The sequence below is a fragment of the Mastigoproctus giganteus genome, chromosome 10 (genome assembly GCF_048544385.1).
Source record: "Mastigoproctus giganteus isolate SK-2022 chromosome 10, ASM4854438v1, whole genome shotgun sequence".
In the NCBI taxonomy this organism is placed as follows: Eukaryota; Metazoa; Arthropoda; class Arachnida; order Uropygi; family Thelyphonidae; genus Mastigoproctus; species Mastigoproctus giganteus.
The window spans coordinates 9,537,201-9,563,485 of NC_143584.1; the positions used below are offsets into that span (position 1 = coordinate 9,537,201).

The 26,285-nt window shown below is 37.1% G+C and overlaps 1 protein-coding gene across 1 annotated transcript in view; it reads right to left on the reverse strand.

Moving 5' to 3' along the window:
* LOC150078675 (centrosomal protein of 76 kDa-like) overlaps positions 1-26,285 on the reverse strand; it is a 141,273-nt gene that overhangs the window by 99,599 nt on the left and 15,389 nt on the right. The window contains exons 3-4 of the mRNA XM_090382236.1: positions 12,267-12,474; positions 661-876 (exon numbers count right to left, since the gene is read on the reverse strand). Of these exons, the coding sequence (XP_090238362.1) occupies positions 661-876; positions 12,267-12,474 (424 nt within the window). The remainder of the gene's footprint in view (positions 1-660; positions 877-12,266; positions 12,475-26,285) is intronic.

Genomic DNA, 26,285 nt, shown 5'->3' on the forward strand with positions numbered 1-26,285 from the left:
GCCCGTGACTTCTAAATATGATTAATATTTGAATTGATTTATTGTAAACTCCACTGAATTGGTTATTGTGTTAGAGTATAAACAAGAATTTTTTTTTTGAATGGTTTGAGCAAGCTCAATGCTGATGGGATTCTTTCTCTTGCTCAGATTCCGCACCTGAGATGGTACAAATTCAAATTGAGGAAATACAGTTGTAGAATAGATGTGCAGAAATTTGCCTTTAGCCAGTGACTGGTTGATTACTAGAAAAAAATTCGATCTGTCGTTGTGGGGAAGTTGACAGCTTAAATAAATTCAAGGCTGAACTATATAAACTTTTTAGAGTGAATGGATGGGTGAAACTGGAAGGTTTTTTTTTTTTTTTTATTTGGCTGATGCTAAATAAGCTTGCTTTCTTGCATCCACTAATGGTAATACTAAGTGATGTGAAAAAGTAAACTGGTCACTTGATTTAATCTTGTTTTTTTTATAGAGTAGAGAACTGTTAGCAAAGAGCTACGGAATATGAAAATTCTAAGAATAGTCAGATTTTGGATTTTTATAAAGTTAATGATTGTATTTATTGATAGATAGTGAAATTAATTCTTGAGTTCAAAATAAAAATTGCTTGTGCTCAGTCTTATAAAAATAAAGTTTAATATACACAAAATAAAAACTCACCTTCCTTTAGTTGAAAGATAAAAACATGAGAAAATTCGGGTTCACATGCTGCAGGAATTGAGCGGGTAACAAACCTCTGACCAAAAAAGTATACATGCAACTGCAAAGTAGAGACTGGTTGACCAAAAAGTGGCTCCGGTTCAAAGAGATGCTCCAAGAATGCTCGGCCATGTCTTATATGAAGATGCATGGCTTGACCTTTAGAGATATCCGATTCTAATGAAAATGAAAATAATAAAAACAAAAAAAAAATGGAAAGTCTGGAAAGTCAAACACATTTCACAGGAGCAATGCTTGATTATCATTTCTAATTAATACAAAAGGATTTTTTTATCTGAATACTTCTTCTATTAAATGCCACTATAAAATGTAAATCTTACAAGAAGATAAAAGAACAAAAAAAATTTATCCACAATGATACATAGCTAAGTGGTTAAACACAAGAGTACAGTAGTACATGTATTTGAGTTAACAATGGTTCAAGTCCACATGACTACTAAATAAGTGATGTTTGTGTATTCTCTTATCTTATAAATTGCTCTGACCCTATATGGCATCCCTGAGTATAAACAGAAAATTTATTTTATTAAAAAAAAATATATGTACATCACTTTCTGTTATGGTGAATTTTTGATCACTGGATTGAATTATCTAATTCATATAATAACATTACTTAATTCTTGACTATCTTTATAGAGAACCTCCAAATATTTACAAAACCACATGAGAGCCAGGCCAGGTAGATAATATATCACCAAAAAATTGTTGAAACTTATTTGAAAAATCATAAATGCTAATATTAAACAATAGGGCGTCTTATGTTAAATTCCCACTCTCACTGAAGTAGAAGGGCTCTAAAGCTATTTTCTATTCTTTTCTTCCTGGTTGCTGAGCCCAGATGGTTCCAGCAGCAATTATTTCCTTTGTGAGAGCTGCAGTTTTCTTCTCACAAACATGTACATGTAGATGTTCAACAATCAGGCAACAGATTTTATATATAGCTTATCTATACAATTTAATACTACAAATCTGGTTGGAAAAATCATCCAGTCATCACTGGTGCACCCAAAAATCCAAAGAAAATAAAAGTGCTGAAGGGACAGAGGGCAACTGCTCAGTAAAACATGAATTATGATGTTCTCTAAACATTTGGGCATTTACCAAAAATATTAGCAGAGGAATATGATGCAAAAAAGCAAGTTTATATGGCATCAGACAGAAAAAAAAAAAACCCTCCCATTTCACCCATCCATTCACTCCACATGTTTGTCTACTCCTGCCTTGAACTTATTCAAGTTGCTGACCTCCACTACAGATGGAAGTTTGTTCCAACTACCAACCACCCACTGGATAAATGCAAATTTCTGCACATCTGTTCTACAATTGTCTTTCCTCAATTTGAATTTATATCCCCTCAGGTGAGTAATCCGAGCAAGAGGAAGAATCCCATTAGCATTGAGCTTGATCAAACCATTCAAGGCCTTATACACCTCAATTAGATCACCTCACAGGTGCCCAGTCTCCAGAAGCTACAATTTGCAGAACTTGAGCCTTTCTTGGTAATACCAACCCTTTGTTCCACTCACCAATCTCACTGCCATTCTCTGTACTCATTCCAGCAGCTCTATATCTTTCCTAAAATGAGGCCTCCAGACCTCAAAGAGTGGCCTGACAGTTGCCTTATAAAAGGGGACAATCACCCCCTTATCCCTGCTAGCAAAATTCCTGTACAGTCAGTCCTCGTATAGCACAATAGTTCTGTTCCTAGAAACCCTCGTGCAATATAAACAACAGGCCCTATGGGAAAAATAGGGTTAGGTGCCGATCACCCAAGATTGAACACACATTTGTAACCAAAACATTACCAAACACAATAAATAATCGTAATAAAATACTTACGTATTTTATAACAACTATTACGTAATAAAATATTGCTAATGCTTTTGCTTCTATCGTAAGCAAACTTGTTTTTTGTTTGATTTTCTATCCAAACAGATGACAGCTGTTCCATTTCTTCGTGTCTTAATTGAATGGATTTTAATTACACTTTGAGTTGTTCCTCTGCTATGAAAGTTGTTTTATTTTCTCTACATTCTTTGTAATTCTTGGCATTGCCTCATTTAGGTCTGTAGCACGTGCAATATCACGTGGTCTTTCATTTCGCTCAAAGCGTTCCACAATTTCATATTTTTTCTCTATCGACAGAGGCAGACTGGGCATAAGCCTTACCGGGGGAAACCCCGGCGGGCTGGAGGCCACAGTGATTTTGGCCATAAACCATAGTATCAGGCCACTATAAATTTTCCCAGGTAGGAATTTTTGACCTAGTCCACCTCTGTTTATCGATATTGCTTTTCTTTTTCTCTCTGAATCTGCAGTGTCTTCACCAGGACTCTTCCTTTTCACACCTTTTAAGTATTTTACTCATTTTTAGGGAATAAAGCACAATTACAAAATGAGGAGGAACGCTTGATACACATAAACAAAGCTGCACGCGTGTAGCAACTGAATAAACAACACCATAAAGGCAGAGATGGATGCTACTAAATGTTTCATACCTATTAAGAAATATTGTTCAAGGTTTAGGCCTAAATGGTTATCTAATGAACTAATGAGACTCGTAAAAGAGAAGAAAAATGCATGGGATGCATATAAATTTTCAAGCGACTCAAAAGCCTATGGCAGATATAAGCTAGTCTGTAATCAGGTCACAAAGGAGGTTAGGCAGGCGAAGGCAGATTACGAGAAATCCTTGGCAAAAGATGCTAAGAAAAACAGCAAGGATTTCTTTACTTATATAAACTCTAAAAGGAAGGGGATAAATCTGATTGGTCCATTTGACATCGATGGTTCGACTGTTGATGATCCGGGTCAGATAAACTGAATGAGTATTTTGCATCTACATTCACACATGAGGAATTATTAAGGTTTAAAAATGGCAGAAGGTTATCAAATTGTAGCAGGATACTTAATGATTTTGTAATAATGGAAAGCAAAGTGGAGGGGAAATTGTTCAAGTTAAACATAAGAAAAGCACCTGGGGTGGATGGGATCTATCCAGTTATATTAAAGGAGGCGGCAAAGCAACTAAGCAAACTCTTAGCCATAATTATGAGAGAATCCTTGGACTCGGGGGAGGTTCCCACGGACTAGAGATGTGCATATGTATCCCCAATTCACAAAAGAGGATCGATAATGGAGTCACTGGTTAAAGATGCATTGCAGGATCATCTAGACAAGACTGCAGTAATAATTCAGACACAGCATGGGTTTGTTAAGGGAAAGTCTTGTCTGATAAATTTGATAGGATATTATGATGTGGTTACAAAGGAACTGGATGCAAAAAATAATTTTGATATCATATATTTGGATTTCAGGAAAGCTTTTGACACTGTTGCACATGGAAGTCTATTGTACAAATTAGAGCAGAATGGTATTAAGGGTAAGTTGCTACAAAGGATAAAAGGAAGGTTAAGTGGGAGAAGACAGAGGGTGGTAATCAATGGGTGCTGCTCTTCTTGAACTAATGTTATTAGTGGAGTCCCACAGGGTTTGGTGTTAGGTCCACTGTTGCTTTGTATATTTATCAATGATATTGATAAAGGTATATTAGGCTTAATGTCGAAGTTTGCAGATGATACAAAGGTTGGCAGGGTTGTTAATGACAGTAATGGCAGTGTGCTACTGCAACAGGATCTAGATAATTTGGGCAGATGGGCTAAGAAGTGACAACTGAAGTTTAACCTTGACAAATGCAAAGTACTGCATATGGGTAGAAGTAACCCAAGAGAAACGTACCAACTGTTTGGTACTACGCTTAAGGTGGTAGAAAATGAAAAAGACCTGGGAGTAATTGTGCAGTCAGATATGAAGTTTTCTGGGCAATGCAGACAGGCTGCCAGGGCAAGTCATGGGGTTTTGTCAATGATATATAGGAATTTTGCTAGCAGGGAAAAGGAGGTGATTGACTCTGTGTATAAGGCAAGGTCAGGCCACGCCTTGAGTACTGCATACAGGTCTGGAGGCCTCATTTTAGGAAGGATGTAGATTTACTTGAGCGTGTGCAGAGAAGGGCAACAAGATTGGTGAGGGAATGAAGGGATACTCTTACCAAGAGAGGCTTAAGTTCTGCAAATTGCAGTGGCTGGAGACTAGGCACCTGCGTGGTGATCTGATTGAGGTGTATAAGGCCTTGAATGGGTTGAGCACGCTGAATTCTAATGGGATCCTTTCACTTGTTCAGATTACGAACCTAAGGGGGCATAAATTCAAATTAAGAAAAGACAGATGTAGAATAGATGTGCAGAAATTTGCTTTTAGCCAGAGGGTGGTTAATTGCTGGAACAAACTTCCATCTGTGGTTGTGGAAGTTGATAGGTTGAATAAATTTAAGGAGGAATTGGACAGGCATTTGGAGGGAATGGTGTGATTTTTTCTTTTTTTTTTGGCTGATGCTGCGTAAGCTCATACACTTGCTCTCTTGCATCACATGCCATTACTACTACACTACTACTACATTTTACTAAAGCACAATTCTAGGGGTTACTAACATAAAACAATAAAAACAATTTCCAGTTGCGTTTCTGCTAGTGGAATCTTTTATAAACTGGTAGTAAACTCGATCTAATTGCATTTGCCATTATACTGATAGCTGGAATTGTGTTGGTTTTTACGTTATTATGGTGAAATGTGTTTCGTCTTCACTGATATAAAAAACATAAATACATTTTCAGAATCTTATCTTCATTCCTATTGTGTTGCGTTCGGTTGGGTTGATTCTGCATTCGACTGCAATTTCTTATAAACACGAAGCGAATTCGGTTCGTGTCATATAAGATATCGTTCCCCTATTTATAAATCGTGTATGATCGAATTTGTGTAGTGTAAACACGTGTTATACGAAGACTGACTGTATATCATTGACATGAACTACTCTTGCAGCCTTTTTACATTGCTCAAGAAATTTAAAATCTGACTGCACAATTACCCCAAGGTACTTTTCATTCTCCACTACCCTGAGTGTAGTACCACCAAGTTGATACATTACTCTGGGTTACTGCTACCCATATGCAGTACTTTACATTTGTCAATGTTAAACTTAAGTTGCCACCTCTCGGCCCATCTGCTCAACTTTTCCAGATCCAGTTGCAGTAGTGTACTATAATTACTGTGCCCTGCCTACCTTTGCATCATTTACAAACTTAACCCTAATACACATTATAGGTGGAACAGGACCAGGGTACATCTGCCAGGGGCAAAGATTAAAGACGTTGTAGAGCAGATATCATCTTTAAAGGGCATAAAGAGTGATATTGTTTTACACGTTGGCACTAAAGATATTAAGAGTGGGAGACTGGTAGAATTACTAAACAAGTACAGGTCACTGTTGAAAAAAAGCCGTGAATTAGGGTTGAATTTGAAAGTGTCTGCAATTCTGCCCAGACACGATAGGAGGGAGTATATGATGAGAGCCCTGTCGATCAATTTGGCCCTGGAAAGATTGTGCAAGGCTCAAGGGGTAGAATTTTTTTCAGCCTGGTCTGTACTTGTTAACAGGAGAGACTGTTTCTACAGGGATGGGATACACTTAAATAGAAAGGGTGCAAGAATATTTGCTGATGCTATCGAAGCAGTGTTAGGTGGGTTGGAAAACTGCTAGATTGGGAGGATACAAGGACTAATAGATTAACAGTAGCCACTGGCAGAGGTGAAAGTGATTCTTGCACTGCTTCTATTGGAATGAGCCGCAGCCTGGAAAATAAGATGCAGGATATTTCAGAGATTGCTGGGAATCATTGGGGTAAAAGTAAACACATGGGTTGTATTAGGGTAGCTAAGAAAAAGAACAGGTACATGTATAATTGCGTGTACACCAATGCTAGGAGTTTAGTAAATAAATTTTATGAATTTGAGGTATTGTTCAAAACATCAAAGGCAGATATTGTGGGGATTTCAGAGACGTGGTGTCACACAGATATAAGGAATGCAGAACTGGAATTTGGGGAGTACAATGTCTACAGAAAGGATAGGAAGGGAGGAAGGGTTCTGCAATTAGTTAAGAAATACATAAAATCCAAGGAAGTGAAGCCAGTCGACATCGCTGGACAGTGCAGCGTCGAGTCAGTTTGGTGTTGACATAAGCATTGGGAGATCAAAATTGAGAGTAGCAGTGTGTTATAGGCCTAATGACTCGGTATAAATATATAAATATTCTGTTTATACTCCGGCATGACAACCAAGTCAGTACAGTTTACAATAAATCGTCAATATAAATATTTATCGTATTTAGCAGTCATGGGCTTGAACCCCGGTCCACTCAAGGAACGCGTACTATGCACTCTCACTCCTGACCACTCGGCTACGTCAGGCCTCCTAATGACTCGGATAAGAATAATAAGGAACTGTACAGGGAAATAGAGTGGGCCAGTAAATCAGAGAATATTATAATGGGGGATTTTAATTTCCCAGATATTGACTGGAATTTGTGGGTTGGGAACTCACACACTAGCAAGGCTTTTGTGGATTTATTGGACGATTGTTTTCTACATCAGCATGTTCGGGAGGCAACTAGAGGGAGTAATATTCTTGATCTGATTATCAGTAGTGATTCTTCATGCGTTATGAATCTGCAGATAAAGGAACTACTAGGTGGCAGTGATCACAGTGTGCTGAAGTGGGATTTACTCAAGGAGTTTTTGCTTTCGTAAATGTGACTACGGTGGTCTGAGACAGTATTTAAATTCTATGCGGTGGGACCAACTGATGATGTTACCAACAGAAAATTCAAAATGGGAACATTCAAAGAATTTATCTTGGAAGCCACTAGGCTTTACATACCAACTAAGAAATATTGTTCAAGGTTTAGGCCTAAATGGATGTCAGATGAACTAAAGAAACATGTGGCAGAGAACAAAAATGCATGGGATACATATAAATTAATGGGTGACAAGGAAGCCTATGATAGATATAAGCTGGTCTGTAACCAAGTCACAAAGGAGATTAGGGAGGCAAAGAAAGATTATGAGAAATCCTTCACAAAGGATGCAACGAAAAACACCAAAGAGTTCTTTACCTATGTAGAAGAAAATTCTTTACCTATGTTCTTTAAAGTTCTTTACCTATATACTCTAGAAGAAAAGGAATGAATCAGATTGGTCCACTGGATATTTATGGTTCAACTGTTCATGATCCTGCTCAGGTGGATAACAAACTAAACGAGTATTTTGCATCTACATTCACACATGAGGAGTTATTCAGGAAGGGGAATGCCAAAGGTGAAGTAAACTCTGGTAGTGAGCTAGATGATTTCGTAATAACTGAGAGGAAAGTGGAGAAGAAATTTTTGAGGATAAACATAAAAAAGGCACCTTTTAATATAACAGGATATATCCAGTTTTTAAACGAGGCAGAAAAAGAAAAATGCAAACCCTTAGCCATAATTATGAGAGCTTCTTGGGACTCAGGGGAGGTACCCATGACTCGAGATGTGCAAATGTGACCCCAATTCACAAAGGAGGATCAAAGGACAGCACAAATAATTATAGACTTGTTAGTTTAACTTCTGTAACTGGAAAATTAATGGAGGCACTGGTTAAAGAAGCACTGCAGGATCATCTAGAGAAAACTTCAGTTATAGCTCGGACACAGCATGGTTTTGTTAAGGGAAAGTCTTGCCTGACCAATTTGATTGGATACTATGATGCAGTCACAAAAGAACTGGATGCAGGGAATAACTTTGATATTATATGCCTGGATCTTAGAAAGGCTTTTGATACTGTTGCACATGGAAGACTACTGCACAAATTAGAGCAGTGTGGCATTGGAGGCAAATTGCTGGGTTCAGCAATTTGCCTCCAATGGGTTCAGTATTGGGTTCAGTATTGGGTCCACTGTTCTTTTCTGTATTTATAAATGATATTGATGATGGTATATCAGGCTTAATGTCCAAGTTTGCAGACGATACAAAGGTTGGCAGGGTTGTTAATGACACTAATGACAGTACGTTGCTGCAACAGGATCTAGAAAAGTTGAGCAGATGGGCTGAGAGGTGGCAAATGAAGTTTAACATTGACAAATGTAAAGTACTACATATGGGAAACAGCAACCCCAGAGCAACGTCAACTCTGTGGTACTACACTGACAGTAGTAGAGAATGAAAGGGACCTGGGGGTGGTTGTGCAGGCAGATATGAAGTTCTCTGAGCAGTGCAGACGGGCTGCAAGAGTAGCTCATGGTGTATTGTCGATGATATATAGGAATTTTTCTAGCAGGGATAAGGAGGTGATTATTCCTTTGTATAAGGCAATGGTCAGACCACACCTAGAGTACTGTATGCAGGTCTGGAGGCCTCATTTCAAGAAGGACGTAGAGATGCTGGAACGAGTACAGAGAAGGGCAACAGAATTAGTGAATGGAACAAAGGGGTGCTCTTACGAAGAAAGGCTTAAGTTTTGTAAATTACAGTGTCTGGAAACTAGGCACCGGTGAGGTGATCTGATAGAGGTGTATAAAGCCTTGAATGGTTCGAGCATGCTCAATGCTGATGGGATTCTTCCTCTTGCTCAGAATAATCACCTGAGAGGGCATAAATTCAAATTGAGAAAAGACAGATGTAGGATAGACGTGAGGAAATTTGCCTTTAGCCAGTGGGTGGTTGGTTGGTGGAATAAACTTCCATCCCTTGTCGTGGAAGTTGATAGCCTAAATAAGTTTAAGGCTCAGCTGGACAGGTATTTCGAACGAACAGAGGGGTGAATTGGAAGTGGTTATTTTTTATTTATTTATTTTTTTTTTATTTATTTATTTATTTTTATTTATTTTATTTATTAATTTTTTTGGCTGATGCTGCATAAGCTTGCTTTCTACATCAAATGCCTCTACTAATGCTAATGCTAATGCTAATTTCAAACATCATTTTGCACTTCTTAAAGTTCTCTAAACATTGGTAGAAGAAACAAGATTATATCAATAGGTGCATAGGATCTTTCATTATGTGCCCATCATTATAAAATGTAGGTTGCACACTTTTTGGTCCTCTGTAGTAAAGGCAAAATTGACTCACCTCACCAGAAGAGTGAACTTTAGATGTTTCGTTATTTATATCTGAAGTTTTTCTAAAAACTTCCTCAGAGAAAGAAAAAATAAAATTTATTTTATTTAAAATTTTTTTTAAAAAAATAAAGATAAAAATCTTTATTTAAATCCTTCAGTGGGTTACTGTCCTTGGACTCGGGGAAAGTTCCCACAGACTGAAGAAGACCAATTCACAGAAGGTTGTTGTTATTGTTTTTTGGTTTTTAGGAGCATTAGCAACTAAGGCCATATTGCTCCGAGGATGAAAAGGTAACACAAGCAATTACAGACCTGTTAGTTTGACTTCTGTTCCAGGAAAAATAATGGAGTCACTGGTTAAAGAAGCATTGCAGGATCATCTAAACAAGACAGCATTAATAATTCAGACACAGCAAAGGTTTGTCAAGGGGAAGTCTTCTCTGACCAATTTGATTGGATACTATTATGTGGTCACAAAGGAACTGGATGCAAAAAATTATTTTGATATCTTATACTTGGATTTTAGGAAAGCTTTTGAAACTGTTGCACATTGTAGACTAACATACAAATTGGAGTAGTATGGCATTAAGGGCAAGTTGCTACAATAGATAAAAGGATGGTTGAGCACATTACAATATTTCTTCCTCTGCATCTAAAAAACTTGGTTTTCTCTTTTGTTCTCAGAGTTACTTTTCTTCAAACAACTATTCACTCTGTACAATCACAAATCCGCCCTACCATGGAATATTGTTCCTACGTCTGGAGTGGTGCCCCCAAAACCTCTCTCAGGCTTCTAGATTCCATTCAGAAGAGGGCAGTTAGGTTAATTAATGGCTCATCTCTAACAGAGTCTCTCCACTCTCTGTCTCATAGACGTTCTGTTTCTGTTGCATGCCTTTTCTAAAGATACTTCCATCAGCACTGTTCTTCTGAATTGGCTTCACAAAGGGGACAATGTGGCTTCCCACTCTCTCTTTCAAAACAGTCTGAACACGTGCCACAACCAGCCAACATCCATTTACTGTCCAACGTAAAACTCACAACTTTTCATCTTTCTCGTTTATTCATTCAACTGCCGTTTTCTGGAACAACCTTCCTTCATACGTATTTTCTGAAAATTACAGTCTACAGAAGTTCTAAAGTCTAATGTCAACAAATATTTTCTTTCGTCACAGTGCTAAGTACTATAGGTTCTAATACCTCTTGTGTGTGGGGTTTTCATAAAAAAAAAAAATCGATTTTAATATTATTGAATTAGAAATAACTGTTGTAACATGGTGGTAAGCTTGAGAAATATACTTGGGGTGAGGGGGTATAAAATAATCCCACATGAAGTTAAATTAATTCTTTCTCATGAAGTTTTAAGTGGTTTAAGATCCAAAATGGGGTAGCAATACCCATTTTGTTTAAACCTTAAGCTCAAGCACTGAGTGAAAACAATAGAGCTGAGGAGAGGTGATAAACACTTGATGTGATCCAACCCACTAAGTTCAGAAATCGCAGCTGTATGTAATGCATACATTAAATGTGGGATCAGTGCACATTTAGACAAAATGTATGATGTCTAACAGAGTCTCTAATACCAGAAATACCAGAAATTAAGCTGACATGATCAGTAAAGATAATTGGTGATTATCACCTGATGTGACCCTACCCTAGTTCAGGTGTGGTTCCTCTTGTCACAAAGGGGACAATGTGGACATAAGAACAAAGAAAATAGAACAAAGCTCCTTTACTATGTATGTGTGGAATTTTGATTGGAGCATGGGGACAAGAGCAGCAAGGCATTAGAGAAGAAGAAAAAATTTTGGATGGGAAGTGAGGGTTGCATAAAGTTGATATGTGCTGGAAATTGTAGTGTTGCTGTCAGCAATTGGCTGGTTTTGATCAGACATCCAAGACAAAATTACATGATGCAATTCTGAAGGATGCATTATGGCCATGTTGACCTTGCACCATAAAGCCCACAAACAAACAACAATTCTGAAGATTAATTCATGTAGGAAACTGCACTTGTAGTCTTAGGATTCAATACAGCCTTTATTAAGCCATGTATCCACAGTATGTGAAATAAGTTTCAGAAATAGTTACAAAGTTTAATAATAATGGGAAATAAACAATCCAGATTGAAAGAGATATGAATGCCTTTAAAGTAAAAAAAGACTGTTTTATGCAAAAGAAAGCAGTTGCAGACATTTTGTCAACAGAACCCATGAAGAAAGAATTCAGAACCTACAACAGAGCCCAGGCATTTTAAGTGGACAGTGGTCTTGAGCAAGAATAAAAGCTAAAGTATGCACAGTTCAATTTTATTTCAAACACCAGACACCGTATAGACAAAATACAAAGAACACTCGAACAGGAGGACATTAAAATTACATTTACAAATGACACATGTAACTGTATATCTGAAAGTTTGCATGCAGTTCATGATGTCACATTTAAATTCATATAAAACAATAATATCTCCATGTGAGGAAAGGGAATTAAACCAAAGTTTACCTGATTAAGTTAAGATTTAGTGCAAAAAAAAAAACAACAAAAACTCCAATTACCATATCTGTCCTTATTATTTTCATTCTGTAATAGTTCATGTATGGAATCAGAAAAAATCACTGCATCGTTTTTATTATCTAATCTCAAGAATGACATTAATTCTTCTATTATTCCTTCTTCCTGAAGAACTTTTAGTACTGCCTTTTCTTGATCATCACCAGTATACCCAGAAAGGATATCTCTGATCTGTGACTGTAATCCTTTTTGCTGAAAGAAACATCATAAAATATAATTAGTACAAATTAGTAAATGAGCTAAATAATTGCTCTGAACCTGTCTGTAAAGTTCACTTTATTACTATTGTAGGATTTGCATCCTTTTTTATAGCATAAGCAAATGATACGTCTCTTTTTAGAGAACAGTTAATTACTGACAGTGCAACATGAGGGGGAGTGAAGTTATGGTGACAGCCTCACAATTTAAAAGATCAACATCTTTCATTCGACTATGCATCTTTTCTTTCCTGTGCTATAAAAAACAGTATAAGATAATGTACAAGTAATTAACAACAGTTAAAATGACAAAACAACAAAGGAAGCAAGGCTTATGTTGTATCTTCAATCAAAAAATAAATAAAATAATAAATCAAAAATAAATAAAGTAATAAATCAAAAAATAAATAAAGTAATAAATCAAAAAATAAATAAAATAATAAATGATAAAAAAGTGAGAAAACATGCCCTGTCATTAAATTTGCTCAACCAGATCCAGATAATGCCTACTTTCGAAACTTACAAATCTGGATCCCTCTTCCTGGAAGAATCTCTCTGCACATCCAAAACTAGTCTTGTTATCTCTCCATCTTTTCCAGCAACCAATATATTTCCTAAAATGAAGGCTCCAGATCTGTATAGAATATTCAATTCAAGATATGGTCTGTGATTTGCAGAGTAGAATAATTACCTCTTTACATTTACTGGCAAAATTCCTACACATCACTGGTAGTGCTTCACATCTGTCCTTACAGCTTTCTACTCTGCTCAGACAACTTCAAATTGGACTGTATTACAAACTCCAAATCTTTTTTATCTTCAACAGGGCTGGGTGCACTACTCCAAGCTGACAATTTAACTTGGTCCTTGAGGTTGTCACAGACATTCTCTCAGATATGATCAGAGAATGTACCTGGGAGTCTAAAACGCTGATGGAACTGATATTCGGGTGACATTCAAGTAAGTGGACCCAATTTCGGCGAAGTCCGGATGGTCTATGACAGCCAAATCCTCTGCTTGCACCTTCACGATGGTGGGACTGTTAGTAATCCAGGGTATAACCTCCATGCACAAGTACATGGTAGGTGACCACCCAGGTGTGAACCAACGTAAGCAGGAGTCGAGGTGTGGCGCCCACACCACATGGAGGAACGCCGCCCCTCTATGTTACCAGGCAGTACTAGGTGGTAGATGACTCTCATCAACCGGAGAAATACCACCACTTTGCTTATTGGAGGCTTGAAGTGGTGGAACCCATGTTTAGTCTCTAGAGCTAAGTTCCGGTCAACCCTTCCCTATCTCTTCCATCATGCAGTATGATTGATGACTTTTGAGGTTATGATGAACGTCGTGGCGAGATCCAATATTCCTTACATTTCAAGGGTACACTCTAAAACGGTGTTCGCAGGCCGGCCGCTAGTTAGTACACTGGACCGAACCTATTGGTAATTCTCTAGGAGGCTTCTGGATCAGCTAGTGTATAATCTTGCTACCTCTACTCTGCCAGATAGTGACTGGAGGGAGTCTGAGTAGTGTGTATGTGGGGAGCATTGTCGAGGCCACGTTATGTCAAGGATCTGGGTATATTCTTACCACATATACGCCATATCCAAAAATTTCATTACTTCATACAGCATGTCCCACCCACTTTTTCTTACTATTGAATACACCATGAATTGTCAAACGAATAGAGCAAGCTTATCTGCGAAAAGATCTAAACCTCCCAAGGACTTCCTAATTCATTTCACAAATATACGTGGTCTCAATTCTAATCTCAACGATGTCCATTTCCACTTGCAGTCTGCCAAACCCCATGTACTTTTTCTGACAGAATCTCAGTTATCGGTTGATTCAACTACTGCTCATCTCAGATGCCCAAATTATTTGCTGTATGATTCCTTTCGCCTCAAAGGTGGTATTTGTGCATATGTCCGTTCTGATGTTCCCTGTCAGAGACTTGGCAATTTGGAATCTCCTCTCTTTGATCTTCTCTGGCTTAAAATCTCTCTATCTCATTGTGTCAAATTCATCTGTTGTCTCTACCATTCTCCCAACTCCACTAATCACTTGGAGCTCTTTGACTTCCTCTCTTTGCAACTTGACTTTCTCCAGTCCAACTTTCCTAACAGTGAGGTAATTTTCTTTGGTGATTTTAATGTTCACAACTCCAGCTGGCTTCCGTTTTCTAGTCACACCGACCCAGCAGGTCGAGATGCTGAGGCTTTTGCAATTACTAATGACCCTGCACAGATCGTTCATTTACCTACAAGAATACCGGACAATCCTAATCATATACAGCCGATACGCTTGATCTTTTTCTCACAAACAACCCTTCTAAGTACACAGTCGAAGTGAGAGGTCCTTTAGGCACTTCAGATCACAACTTGGTGATTGTCTCTTCTCCAATGGAACCTTTCTCCCATGGCTATTCGCAACCTCGTGTTGTTTGGCATTACAAGAACGCAAAATGGGTTGACCTGCGAGACTTCTTTTCTTCTTTTCCTTGGTCGGATTACTGTTTCAAAACTTCTGATGTCAACGTTTGCTCAGATCGTGTCAGTGAACTTATTCTTGCAGGAATGGAATCCTTTATCCCACACTCCACTTTAAAATCTCATCCTTTATCTAAACCCTGGTTTTCCAATAAATGTGCTAAGGCTGTCCAAGAGAAGAATGTTGCATATCGTAATTGGCTTGTTTCTAATTCTTCAGTTTCATTCTCCGCCTACACCAAAGCTCGCAACAATTGTAAAGCAGTTATTAAACAGTCCAAACTAGAGTTTGAACAGGCTAAGAATAGAAAACTTGCTTCTTGCCCTAATTTGCAAGAGACCCCGAGCATTCTGGTCTCTTGCCAAAGCTATTGGTCGCAACTTCTGCCCATCTCTGTTCCCACCTCTGTCCAAATGAGATGGTTCTGTTGTCACTTCAGCCAAGGATAAAGCTGACCTGCTAGCATCCCATTTTTCTTCCAGCTCATGTATTAATGATCTTGGTAAAACACCTCCCACCATTCCCAACATGCCCATTCAATGCCTCCTGTGGTTTTCCGTCAAAAGGATATCAGAAGGATTTTGATGAATCTTGATGCTAAGAAAGCTCCAGGTCCTGATGGTATTTCTCCACTTGTTCTCAAAACCTGTGCTCCTGAACTTACTCCTATTCTTTGCCGCCTTTTCTCACTTTCTTATTCCAAATGTGTTTTTCCTTCTGCTTGGAAATTTGCTCATATCCAGCCAGTTCCTAAAAAGGGTGACAAATCCCTCCCATCCAATTGTCGTTCCATTGCAATTACTTCTACTCTTTCTAAAGTAATGGAGAAATCAATTAACCGCCAACTCTTAAACTACCTAGAAACCTTCCGTCTGATCAACGATCGCCAGTATGGATTCCGTCAGTGTCGATCCACTGGTGATATTCTGGCTTATGTTACCCATTTATGGACTAATTCAATGGAAAGGTTCGGTGAAACACAAGTAGTTGCTCTTGACATCTCAAAGGCTTTTGATCGTGTTTGGTATAAAGGTCTTCTAAACAAGCTTCCATCTTATGGTTTGCCAACTGTTTTTTTGTAATTGGTTATCCAGTTTTCTCTCTGATCGCTCATTGAGAGTGATGGTAGATGGCTCTCTGTCTTCTAACTTCTCCACTAATGCCGGTGTCCCCCAAGGTTCAGTTCTTTCCCCCACTCTTTTCCTCTTGTATATCAATGACCTTCTTCCGTTGAGTGGAAATCCTATCCATAGTTTTGCCGATGATAGCACATTGCATTCAACTTTCCATTTTGAGAAACCTTGTCCTGCTGAATCAGCTTCAACTTCTCGAAAATCTGCTACCAATTCCTTAAATGCCGATCTTCAGGTAATTCTCCAGTGGGGCAAAGACAACTTAGTTGATTTCAACCCTTCTAAAACTCAGTCTTGTCTTATATCTCGCAAAAAAGGATTCTTCCGCTCCAATGCTTATGTTTAGTGACACTCCAATTTCTAGGCAAAATGATATATCTCTTTTGGGGTTACCCTTACTTCTAATCTCTCTTGGCACAAGCACATTATAAATATTGCTTCCTCTGCATCTAAAAAACTTGGTTTTCTCTTTCGCTCTCGACGTTACTTTTCTTCCAAACAGCTGCTCACTCTGTATAAATCGCAAATCCGCCCTGCCATGGAATATTGTTCCCACATCTGGGGTGGTGCCCCCAAAACCTCTCTCAGGCTTCTTGATTCCATTCAGAAGGGGGCAGTTAGGTTAATTAATGATTCATCTCTAACAGAGTCTCTCCACTCGCTTTCTCATAGACACACTGTTTCTGCTGCATGCCTCTTCTACAGATACTTCCATGGGCACTGTTCTTCTGAATTGGCTTCTATAATTCCCGCTCTCTCTTTCAAAACAATCCGAACACGTGCCGCCATCAGCCAACATCCATTTACTGTCCAACTTCAAACCCACAGAACCAACTTTTCATCTTCCTCATTTATTCATTCAACTGCCGTTTTCTGGAACAACCTTCCTTCATACGTATTTCCTGAAAATTACAATGTACAGAAGTTCAAGTCCAATGTCAACAAATATCTTCTTTCGTCTTCTCAACCTCCAACCCAAGCACGGTACTAAGTACTATAGGTTCTAATACCTCTCGCGTTTGGGGTTTACATAAAAAAAAAAAAAAAATTTACTTGCAATTACTATGACTCATATGCATTTACTAGTATTAAAGCCTAATTGTTTTTATTAGGCTAGCTGTATGATTTGTCAGTCTTTTTGTAGTAATATTCTGTTTACAACCCTGTTCACTTTGATATCAGCAAATTTTGACATGTCATCATTGACATCATTAATGAAAATAAAAAACAACGGCTCCAGTACAGAATCCTGATGGATACCATTCATAATGCTGGTCCACTCTGAGCACTGCCCATTAATAGTCACTCTTTGTCTTTTACCAATTAACCAGCCCTTTATACACTGCAGCAGTCTTCATGGTATGCTACACTTTTCAATATATACACAAGACATTCATGTGGGACTGTGTAAAAGTATTTCTAAAATCCAATTAAACTGTTCAAAGTTATTTTTTGCATCAAGTTCATTTGTGACTACTTTACAAGAGACTTGTAAAGTAGTAATCTTGTCAGACTGGTCAGACAAGATCTTCCTTTAATGAAACCATGACACTCAATATAATAACATTGCTATTTAGCAAAATACTGCATCCATTATCAGATATTCATAATTGTTATGCCAGAGATGTCAGACTTTCAGGTTTACAATTGCCTGGCACACCCTTAGAAAACACCCTGATGTACAGAATATTTTCATCTCTAATCTTCTGGAACTTCATATGAGACTAAAAATGTCTTTATCGTTATCGATAAGGATTAAGTAACTGATAAGATAAGAGTTAAGCCACACAACTGGATAGCTACCATTTTATTTATTTATTTATATAAAGCATTTGCTATTTGCATTTGCTTTTTAAGCATTTGCTATTCATTTTTTAGTTTCTTTATTTATTGTCCTAGGCAGTCCCTGCCAACCTTTGGTAATCCTGCCATATATTACACAATATCATACAGATAAAGATTTGGACCATCATACAGAAAATAGAGAATGAGGTATAAGATCTTACAGACAGTATCATACAGATTTAAAATATAAAAAGATTTAATGTTCAATAATGTATCAAAATGAAAGTCTGGCTCATTTTATATCCAGTTCAGAGGTCCCAATACAAATAATACATCTTAAATTTACTCAGAACATTCATAACACCCAAAATACAATATTGGACTAACATCCAATAAGTGAATTAAAATAAATTAATAACTCATTCGACCAAATAATTCATAAATTTTGCTCAAATTTATGAGCAAAATTTACACCCAATTAACATTCTATGACATGTTAATGCTAAAATTATATTGGCTTTTCCTTTTAAACCTGCTAACTTCACTTCTAGAACTTTTTTTATGACTTACAAATTCAATTAACATTCAGTAACTTGTTAGCTGAACTGCAGTCCTCTTTCCTTGAAAAATATTTGCATTAGCATTAGTTGAGGCATATGATGCAAGAAAGCAAGCTTAAAGAACATCAGCCAAAAAAAAATTATAAATAAATATGTACAATTTTGCATAAATAAATGATATGTATGTAATGAAATATGTATAACTTTGCATAAATGAATTTGTGGTGTTTTTGGTGGAATTATTGTAGCGTAATCAGTAGCTCAGAAGAATAGTAGAGTTTAAATTACAAGAAATAAGTATTTTAAAGGGTTTAATCACCTTTTGGGCATATATCTGTTGTATTTTTTGATTAGTTAACATATTAATTTGTGCTTTACAAATAGATTAAATAGGCTTAGCAGCATTCGTTATCATATTTTTTTAAATTTAGTTGGTGACTTTGTAAGTTACAACTCACTACTCTTACTGCTATCATATTGGCTGGAATACTGTAGCGTAATTAGTAGCATAGAAGAATACTAGGGTTTTAAATGTAATAAATCAGTATTTTGAAGGTTTTAATTACTGTTTGGGCATATATCTTTTGTATTTAGCTAACGATATAACTAATTTAGATTTGTGATCATTAGATCATTACTGTATAGCATAACTTCATAATTAATAGTTATATTAGTGATAAAAGGAAAGCAAGAAATAAAGCAAAGCAAGAAAGTTAAAAGACAATAACTAATATTTATGGGTTAATGCAGTTGCAAGCAATCATGCAATACACCCACAATGTCTACAGAATATCATTAGAAAAAGTAAATCAATCCAATAATAAGAATACCATCAAGGACTTATGAAAACGCAAAAAAAAAAAAAAAAAAAAAAAATTATTATTATTATTATCGCTTTTTACCGACAATCTAGATGACTTCAACTGGGGCCAACCACCCAGAATGAAGGCAAAAAACGATAAGAAGTTCTCTGTTTCTGTGATGATCAATATATGCTAAGTAATTTAAATCTAAACCAAATATAAACCAGTATAGGCCGAACATAAATCGAATATAAATAAATAAATAGAATATAAATAGAATATAAATACGGTCAAATGTAGTATGTATTATATATTTAATCTTGTTTTAATCCTTAAATTACGTTCTCTGTCGGGTCAACGATGATTAATATATGCTTACATTTTTATATTTTACTTATATTTCTTACCTTTGATTCTAATATTTCAAAAACTTTTCTTAATTAATTATCTTCATTCGATTTATTTATATTCGATTTATGTTCGGCCTATACTGGTTTATATTTGGTTTAGATTTAAATTACTTAGCATATATTGATCATCACAGAAACAGAGAACTTCTTATCGTTTTTTGCCTTCATTCTGGGTGGTTGGCCCCAGTTGAAGTCATCTAGATTGTCGGTAAAAAGCGATAATAATAATAATAATTTTTTTTTTTTTTTTTTTTTTGCGTTTTCATAAGTCCTTGATGGTATTCTTATTATTGGATTGATTTACTTTTTCTAATGATAACTTCATAACATATATCTCGAATTTGAATTCGAGGTATACATTATCAAGTAAAACTATATAGCGGAATACATATTACTGCATTAGCTTAGTATAGTATTGTATAGTCAGGTATAGTATAGTAAATTAATCAATTAAATTTAAAACCTTACTAATTTTCATTGTTAATTAATTAAATCGTATTTAAATGGAAATCATGCCCCAGACTAGAGCAGCAAAGCAATGAGCACAAAGTACTGGGAGTGCTGTGGCTCAGGGAAGAACAGAAGGGGCAATTCTCCGACACATCACAGCCTAAAGAAAAAGCCCACATCAATGCCAGAGCTTGCACTTGATCATCAGGCAACACAGCAGCAACCTTCAGGGCAGAATGCGCTGATCCCACAGGGGCTAGTTATTGTCGGTGACTCTATTGTCAGGGAGACAGATATATTGTGCAAAAAGAATAGCTGGAATAGGACCAGGGTGTGTCTGCAAGGGGCAAAAGTTGATGAAGTAGAGTAGATATCATCTTTTAAGGCCACAACAAAGGGTGATATTTTTGTACATGTTGGCACTAATGACATTAAGAGTAGGCGATCTGTGGACTTACTTAACAAGTATGGAACAAAGGATTCCTTGAATAAAGTGTTGCTCTTATGAAGAAAGGCTTACATTTTGAAAATTACAGTGTCTCGAGACTAGACACCTGTGAGGTGATCGGATTGAGGTGTATAAAGTCTTGAATGGTTTGGGCATGCTCAAATCTGATGGGATTTTTCCTCTTGCTCAGAATAATTGCCTGAGAGGGCATAAATTCAAATTGAGGAAAAACAGTTGCAGGATAGCTGTGCGGAAGTTTGCCTTTAACCAGCGGGTAGTTGATTGCTGGAAGAGACTTCCATCTGTTGTTGTGGAAGTTGATAGCTTAAATAAATAAAAGGCAGAACTAGACAAACATTTGGAGTGAGTGGATGGCAGAAATGAGAAGGTTTTTTTTTTTTTTTTTGGCTGATGCTATATAAGCTTGCATTATGTGCCTTTACTAATGCTAATGCTAAAAGTACATGTCAATGTTGAAAAAATGTCGCAAGTTAGGGTTAAATTTGAAAGTGTCTGCAATTCTGCCCAGAGGGGATGGGGTATATGATGAGAGCCTTGTCAGTCAATTCAACCAGGAGAGATTGTGCAGGGCTCAGGGGGTAGAATTTTTCTCAGTGTAGTCTGTGCTTGTTAACAGAGAAGATTGTTTTTACAGGAATGGTATACACTTAAATAGAAAGGGTGCAAGAATTTTTGCTGATGCTATTGAGGCAGTGTTAAATGGGTCATAAAACTGCTAGCTTGGGGGGGGGGGATTCACAGACTAATAGGTTAACGGTAGCCACAGGCAGAGGTGAAAATGATTCTTGCACTGCTCCTATTGGAATGAGCATCAGCTTGGAAAGCAAAGTACTAGGGATTTCGAGGGCTGCTGGGAGTCATCATGGAACAAGTAAATACATGGGTTGTGTTAGGTTAACTAAGAGTAAGAATAGGTGTATGTATACTTTCATGTACACAAATGCTAAGAGTATATTAAATAAATTGGATGAATTTGAAGTGCTGGTCAAGACATCAAAAGTGGATATTGTTGGGATATCAGACACATGGTGCCACAAGGATATAAGAAGTGCAGAATTGGAATTTGGGGAATACAATGTGTACATAAAGGATAGACAAGACAGTCAGGGAGGGGAGGATGGGTTATACTGTTAGTTAAGAAACACACAAAATCTAAGGAAGTACATCCAATTAACATTTGTGGACAATGCAGCGTTGAGTCAGTGGTGTGACATAAGCACTGGGAAAGGGAAAATGAGAGTAGGTGTGTGTGTGTGTTATAATGAATCTGATAAGTATAATGAGCAATTGTGCAAATAATTAGAGTGGGCCAATAAATCAGAATGTCTTATAATGAGGGATTTTAACTTTCCCGATATGACTGGAACTTGTGGATTGGTCACAAGCACACTAGCAAGACTTTTGTGGATTTATTGGATGACTGTTTTCTACAACAACATGTTCAAGAGGCAACCAGAGGGAGTAGTACTCTTAATCTAATTATCAGCAGTGATTCTTAATGCGTTAAGAATCTGCAGGTAAAGGAACCACTAGGTGGCAGTGATCACAGTGTACTAATGTGGGATTTATTTAAAGATTAACTACCATCAGGGGTAAGGGAAAGGGTTTTTGCTTTCGTAAAGGTCACTACAGTGGTCTCAGAGAGTTTTTAAATTCTATACAGTGGGATCAACTGATGATAATGTTACCAACAGTGAATTCTAAATGAGAAGCTTTCAGGGATTAAAATCTTGGAGGGTACTAGGCTTTTCATACCAACTAAGAAATACCATTCAAAGTTTAGGGGTAAATGGATGTCAGATGAATTAATGAGGCTCATAGCAGAGAAGAGAAGAGAAATGCATGGGATGCATATAAATTATCAGGCAAAACAGAAGCCTATGACAGATATAAGCTTGTCTGTAATCAAGTCACAAAGGAGGTAAGGCAGATGAAGGCAGATTACGAGAAATCTTTGGCAAATGATGCAAAAATAGTAAAGAAAAATAGAAAAATAGTAAAGAATTCTTTACTTATGTAAATTCCAGAAAGAAAGGGATAGATCAGATTGTTCCACTTAACACAGACAGTTTGACTATTGATGATCATGCTCATGTAGCTGATAAACTGAATGAATATTTTGCATCTACATTCACACATGAGGAGTTATTCAAGGAGAGGATGTCAGAAGTTTATCAAACTCTAACAGAGAGCTAAGTGATTTTGTAATAACTGAGAGCAAAGTGGAGGAGAAATTGTTGAAGTTAAACATAAGGAAGGTACCAGGGATGGAAGGGATCTATCCAGTTATATTAAAGGAGGCAGCAAAGGATGTAAGCAAACCCTTAGCCATAATTATGAGAGCTTCCTTGGACTCAGTCAAGGTCTCCATGAACTGGAGATGTGCAAATGTGTCCCCAATTCACAAAGGGGGAGATCAGACAGTGATATGGGTAATTACAGACCTGTTATTCTAACGTCTGTTCCAGGGAAAATAATGGATCACTGGTTAAGAAAGCAATGGATCATCTAAACAAGATGTCTTGTCTAGAAAGGATCATCTAGACAAGACGGCAGTTATAGTTCATTAGCATTACCATTAGTAGAGGCATTTGATGCAAGAAAGCAAGCTTATGCAGCATCAGCCAAAAAAAAAAAAAAAAACCCCACTTCCACTTCACCCCTCTGTTCGTTCAAAATACCTGTCCAGCTGAGCCTTAAACTTATTTAGGCTATCAACCTCCACTACAAGGGATGGAAGTCTGTTCCACCAACCAACCACCCGCTGGCTAAAGGCAAGCATGGGTCTGTTAAGGGGAAGTCACAGTTCAGATACAGCATGGGTCTGTTAAGGGGAAGTCTTGTCTGACAAACTTGATTGGATGCTATAAAGTGATAGGCGCACTATAGCCAGTGTAGCTTATGCGCCATTAAACACCCATAACACACACACTATAATATGGTCAAAAAGGAACTGGATGCAAAGAATAATTTTGATATCATATACTTGGATTTTAGGAAAGCTTTTGATACTGTGGCACATGGAAGACTGCTACACAAATTGGAGCAGTGTGGCATTGGAGGCAAATTGCTACAATGGATAAAAGGATAGTTGAGTGGGAGAAGACAGAGAGTGGTTATCAATGGGCACTGCTCTTGATGGACTAATGTTATTAGCAGAGTTCCCCAGGGTTCGGTGTTGGGGCTATTGTTGTTTTCGGTATTTATCAATGATATTGATGAAGATATATCGGGGTTAATGTCTAAGTTTGCAGACAATACAAAGGTTGGCAGGGCTGTTAATGCCAGTAATGATAGTACGCTACTGCAACAGGATCTGAAAAAGTTAAGCGGATGGGCTGAGAGGTGGCAACTGAAGTTTAACATTGACAAATGTAGAGTACTGCATATGGGTGGCAGTAACCGCAGAGTAACGTATCAACTGGGTGGTAGTACACTCAGTGTAGTGGAGAATGAAAAGGATCTGGGGATAATTGTGCAATCAGATATGTAGTTTTCAGAGCAATGTAAAAAGGCTGCAATAGTAGTTCATGGTGTCTTGTCAATGATATAACAGGAATTTTGCTAGCAGGGATGAGGGGGTGATTGTCCCCTTGTATAAGGCAATGGTCAGGCCACACCTTGAGTGCTGTACACAGGTCTGGAGGCCTCATTTTAGGAAAGATGTTGAGCTGCTGGAATGAGTACTGAGAAGGGCAACGAGATTGGTGAGTGGAACAAAGAGTTGATATTACCAAGAAAAGCTTATGTTCTGTAAATTGCAGCTTCTTGGGACTAGGCACCTGCAAAGTGATCTAACTGAGGTGTATATGGCCTTGAATGGATTGAGCAAGCTCAATTCTAATGGAATTCTTCCTCTAGCTCAGATTACTCACCTGATGGGGCATAAATTCAAATTGAGGAAAGACAGCTGTAGAACAGATGTGTGGAAATTCGCCTTTAGACAGCGGGTGGTTGATAGCGGGTGTTCAATTATTTTTTGTGGTCTCAAATAAGCACAAGTTCAATAGCACAGAACCTAACTCAGGAATCTCCCAACAAAATACAGTGGACCCCCACTTTAAACGATATGTGAAAATGAGAAGAATATTTTCCAGTTAGCAAATGAAAAATAAATTTACACTTACATATATAGATTAATTAATATGCACTGATATGTACGTACTAATTGATATTTCTGTACACTATTTTTTTTTTTTTTTGGTTGTAAAATTTAAAACATTATAAGCAAATTAATTTAAAAAGCTTATAATTTAAAATTTAATATATAATTTATAATTTAAAAGCTTTTTAATTTAAAAAGTTTATAATTTAAAAATTAAAAGCAAATTAATAACAAAGAACAAGGCACGCAGACAAGGTGCAACAAACACGATATGCACAAGTGAGATACAGAGTAATGAGTTTCTGAGCATTTATTTATGTTCTTTATATGATTGAATATTTCATGGAAGGAGAAACACATTTCAACATAATAACATGAAAACCCACAGAATTCCAGCTATTGGTACTATAGCAAATGCAAGAAGATCGAGTTTACTACCCATTTATAATTGATTACACTAACAGAAAAGACCAATAAACCGGAAAGTGCAAATTGTTTTTATTATTTTATGGTAGTGACCTCCAGAAATGTGCTTTAGAAAAATACCATGAAGGCGATAACAACTAGAGAGTCAACAGCAGGGATTGACAAAAAGGAATGGAAATGATGAGAATTACATCTAATATAATAGCAGGGTTTTCCCAGCACAAAAGCTCAAAAATAACGTGTTATGCAAAATTTCCAGCAATTCTCAAACCGTGTTAGAGCAAAACCTTGTTGTAGAAGTACTATGTTGTGTGCTAGGATTGCTGCAATTCTAAAACCATTGGAATAAACTCCCAACCACAAACTGGCGGGAGTTTATTCCAATGGTCAATCATTCTTTAATCTGCTATATAAGCTTGCTTTCTTGCATCATGTGCCTTTACTAATGCTAACTGTGTTAGAGCGAAACCATGTTGTACAAGTACAGTGTTATACAGGGGGGAATTGCCTGTAATCCTAGTACGTTCAAGCTTATACAGTAACCTCTCATGAGGGACTGGGTCAAATGCCTTGCTAAAATCCAAATAAACTATATTTAAATTGTTCTTTGCATCCAGTTCATGAGTAACTGTGTCAAAATATAGCCAAAATTTTGTGCTACATAAGCCTGCTTCCTTGCATCATTTTTTTCAATATTAATACTAATTCTCAATATATGTCAAAATGTTGTTTTGCATTGCAAGAATGCAAAATGGGATGATCTGTAAGATTACAGTTTTAATTTGCTTTGGTTGGATTACTTCAGGCAAGGTTCAGGCCTAAACAGATGTCAGATGAACTAATGAGACATATGGCAGAGAAGAAAAATGCATGGGATACATTTAAATTAACATGTGACACAGAAGCCTAGGATAGATATAAGTTGATCTGTAACCAAGTTACAAAGGAGGTCAGACAGGCGAAGGCAGATTACGAGAAATCTTTGGCAAGGGATGCAAAGAAAAATAGCAAGGAGTTCTTTACTTTTGTAAACTCTAGAAGGAAGGGGATGAATCAGATTGGTCCACTTGATATCGATGGTTCAACTGTTCATGATCCTGATCAAGTAGCTAACAAACTAAATCAATATTTTGCATCGATATTCACACATGAGGAGTTATTCAGGAAGGGGA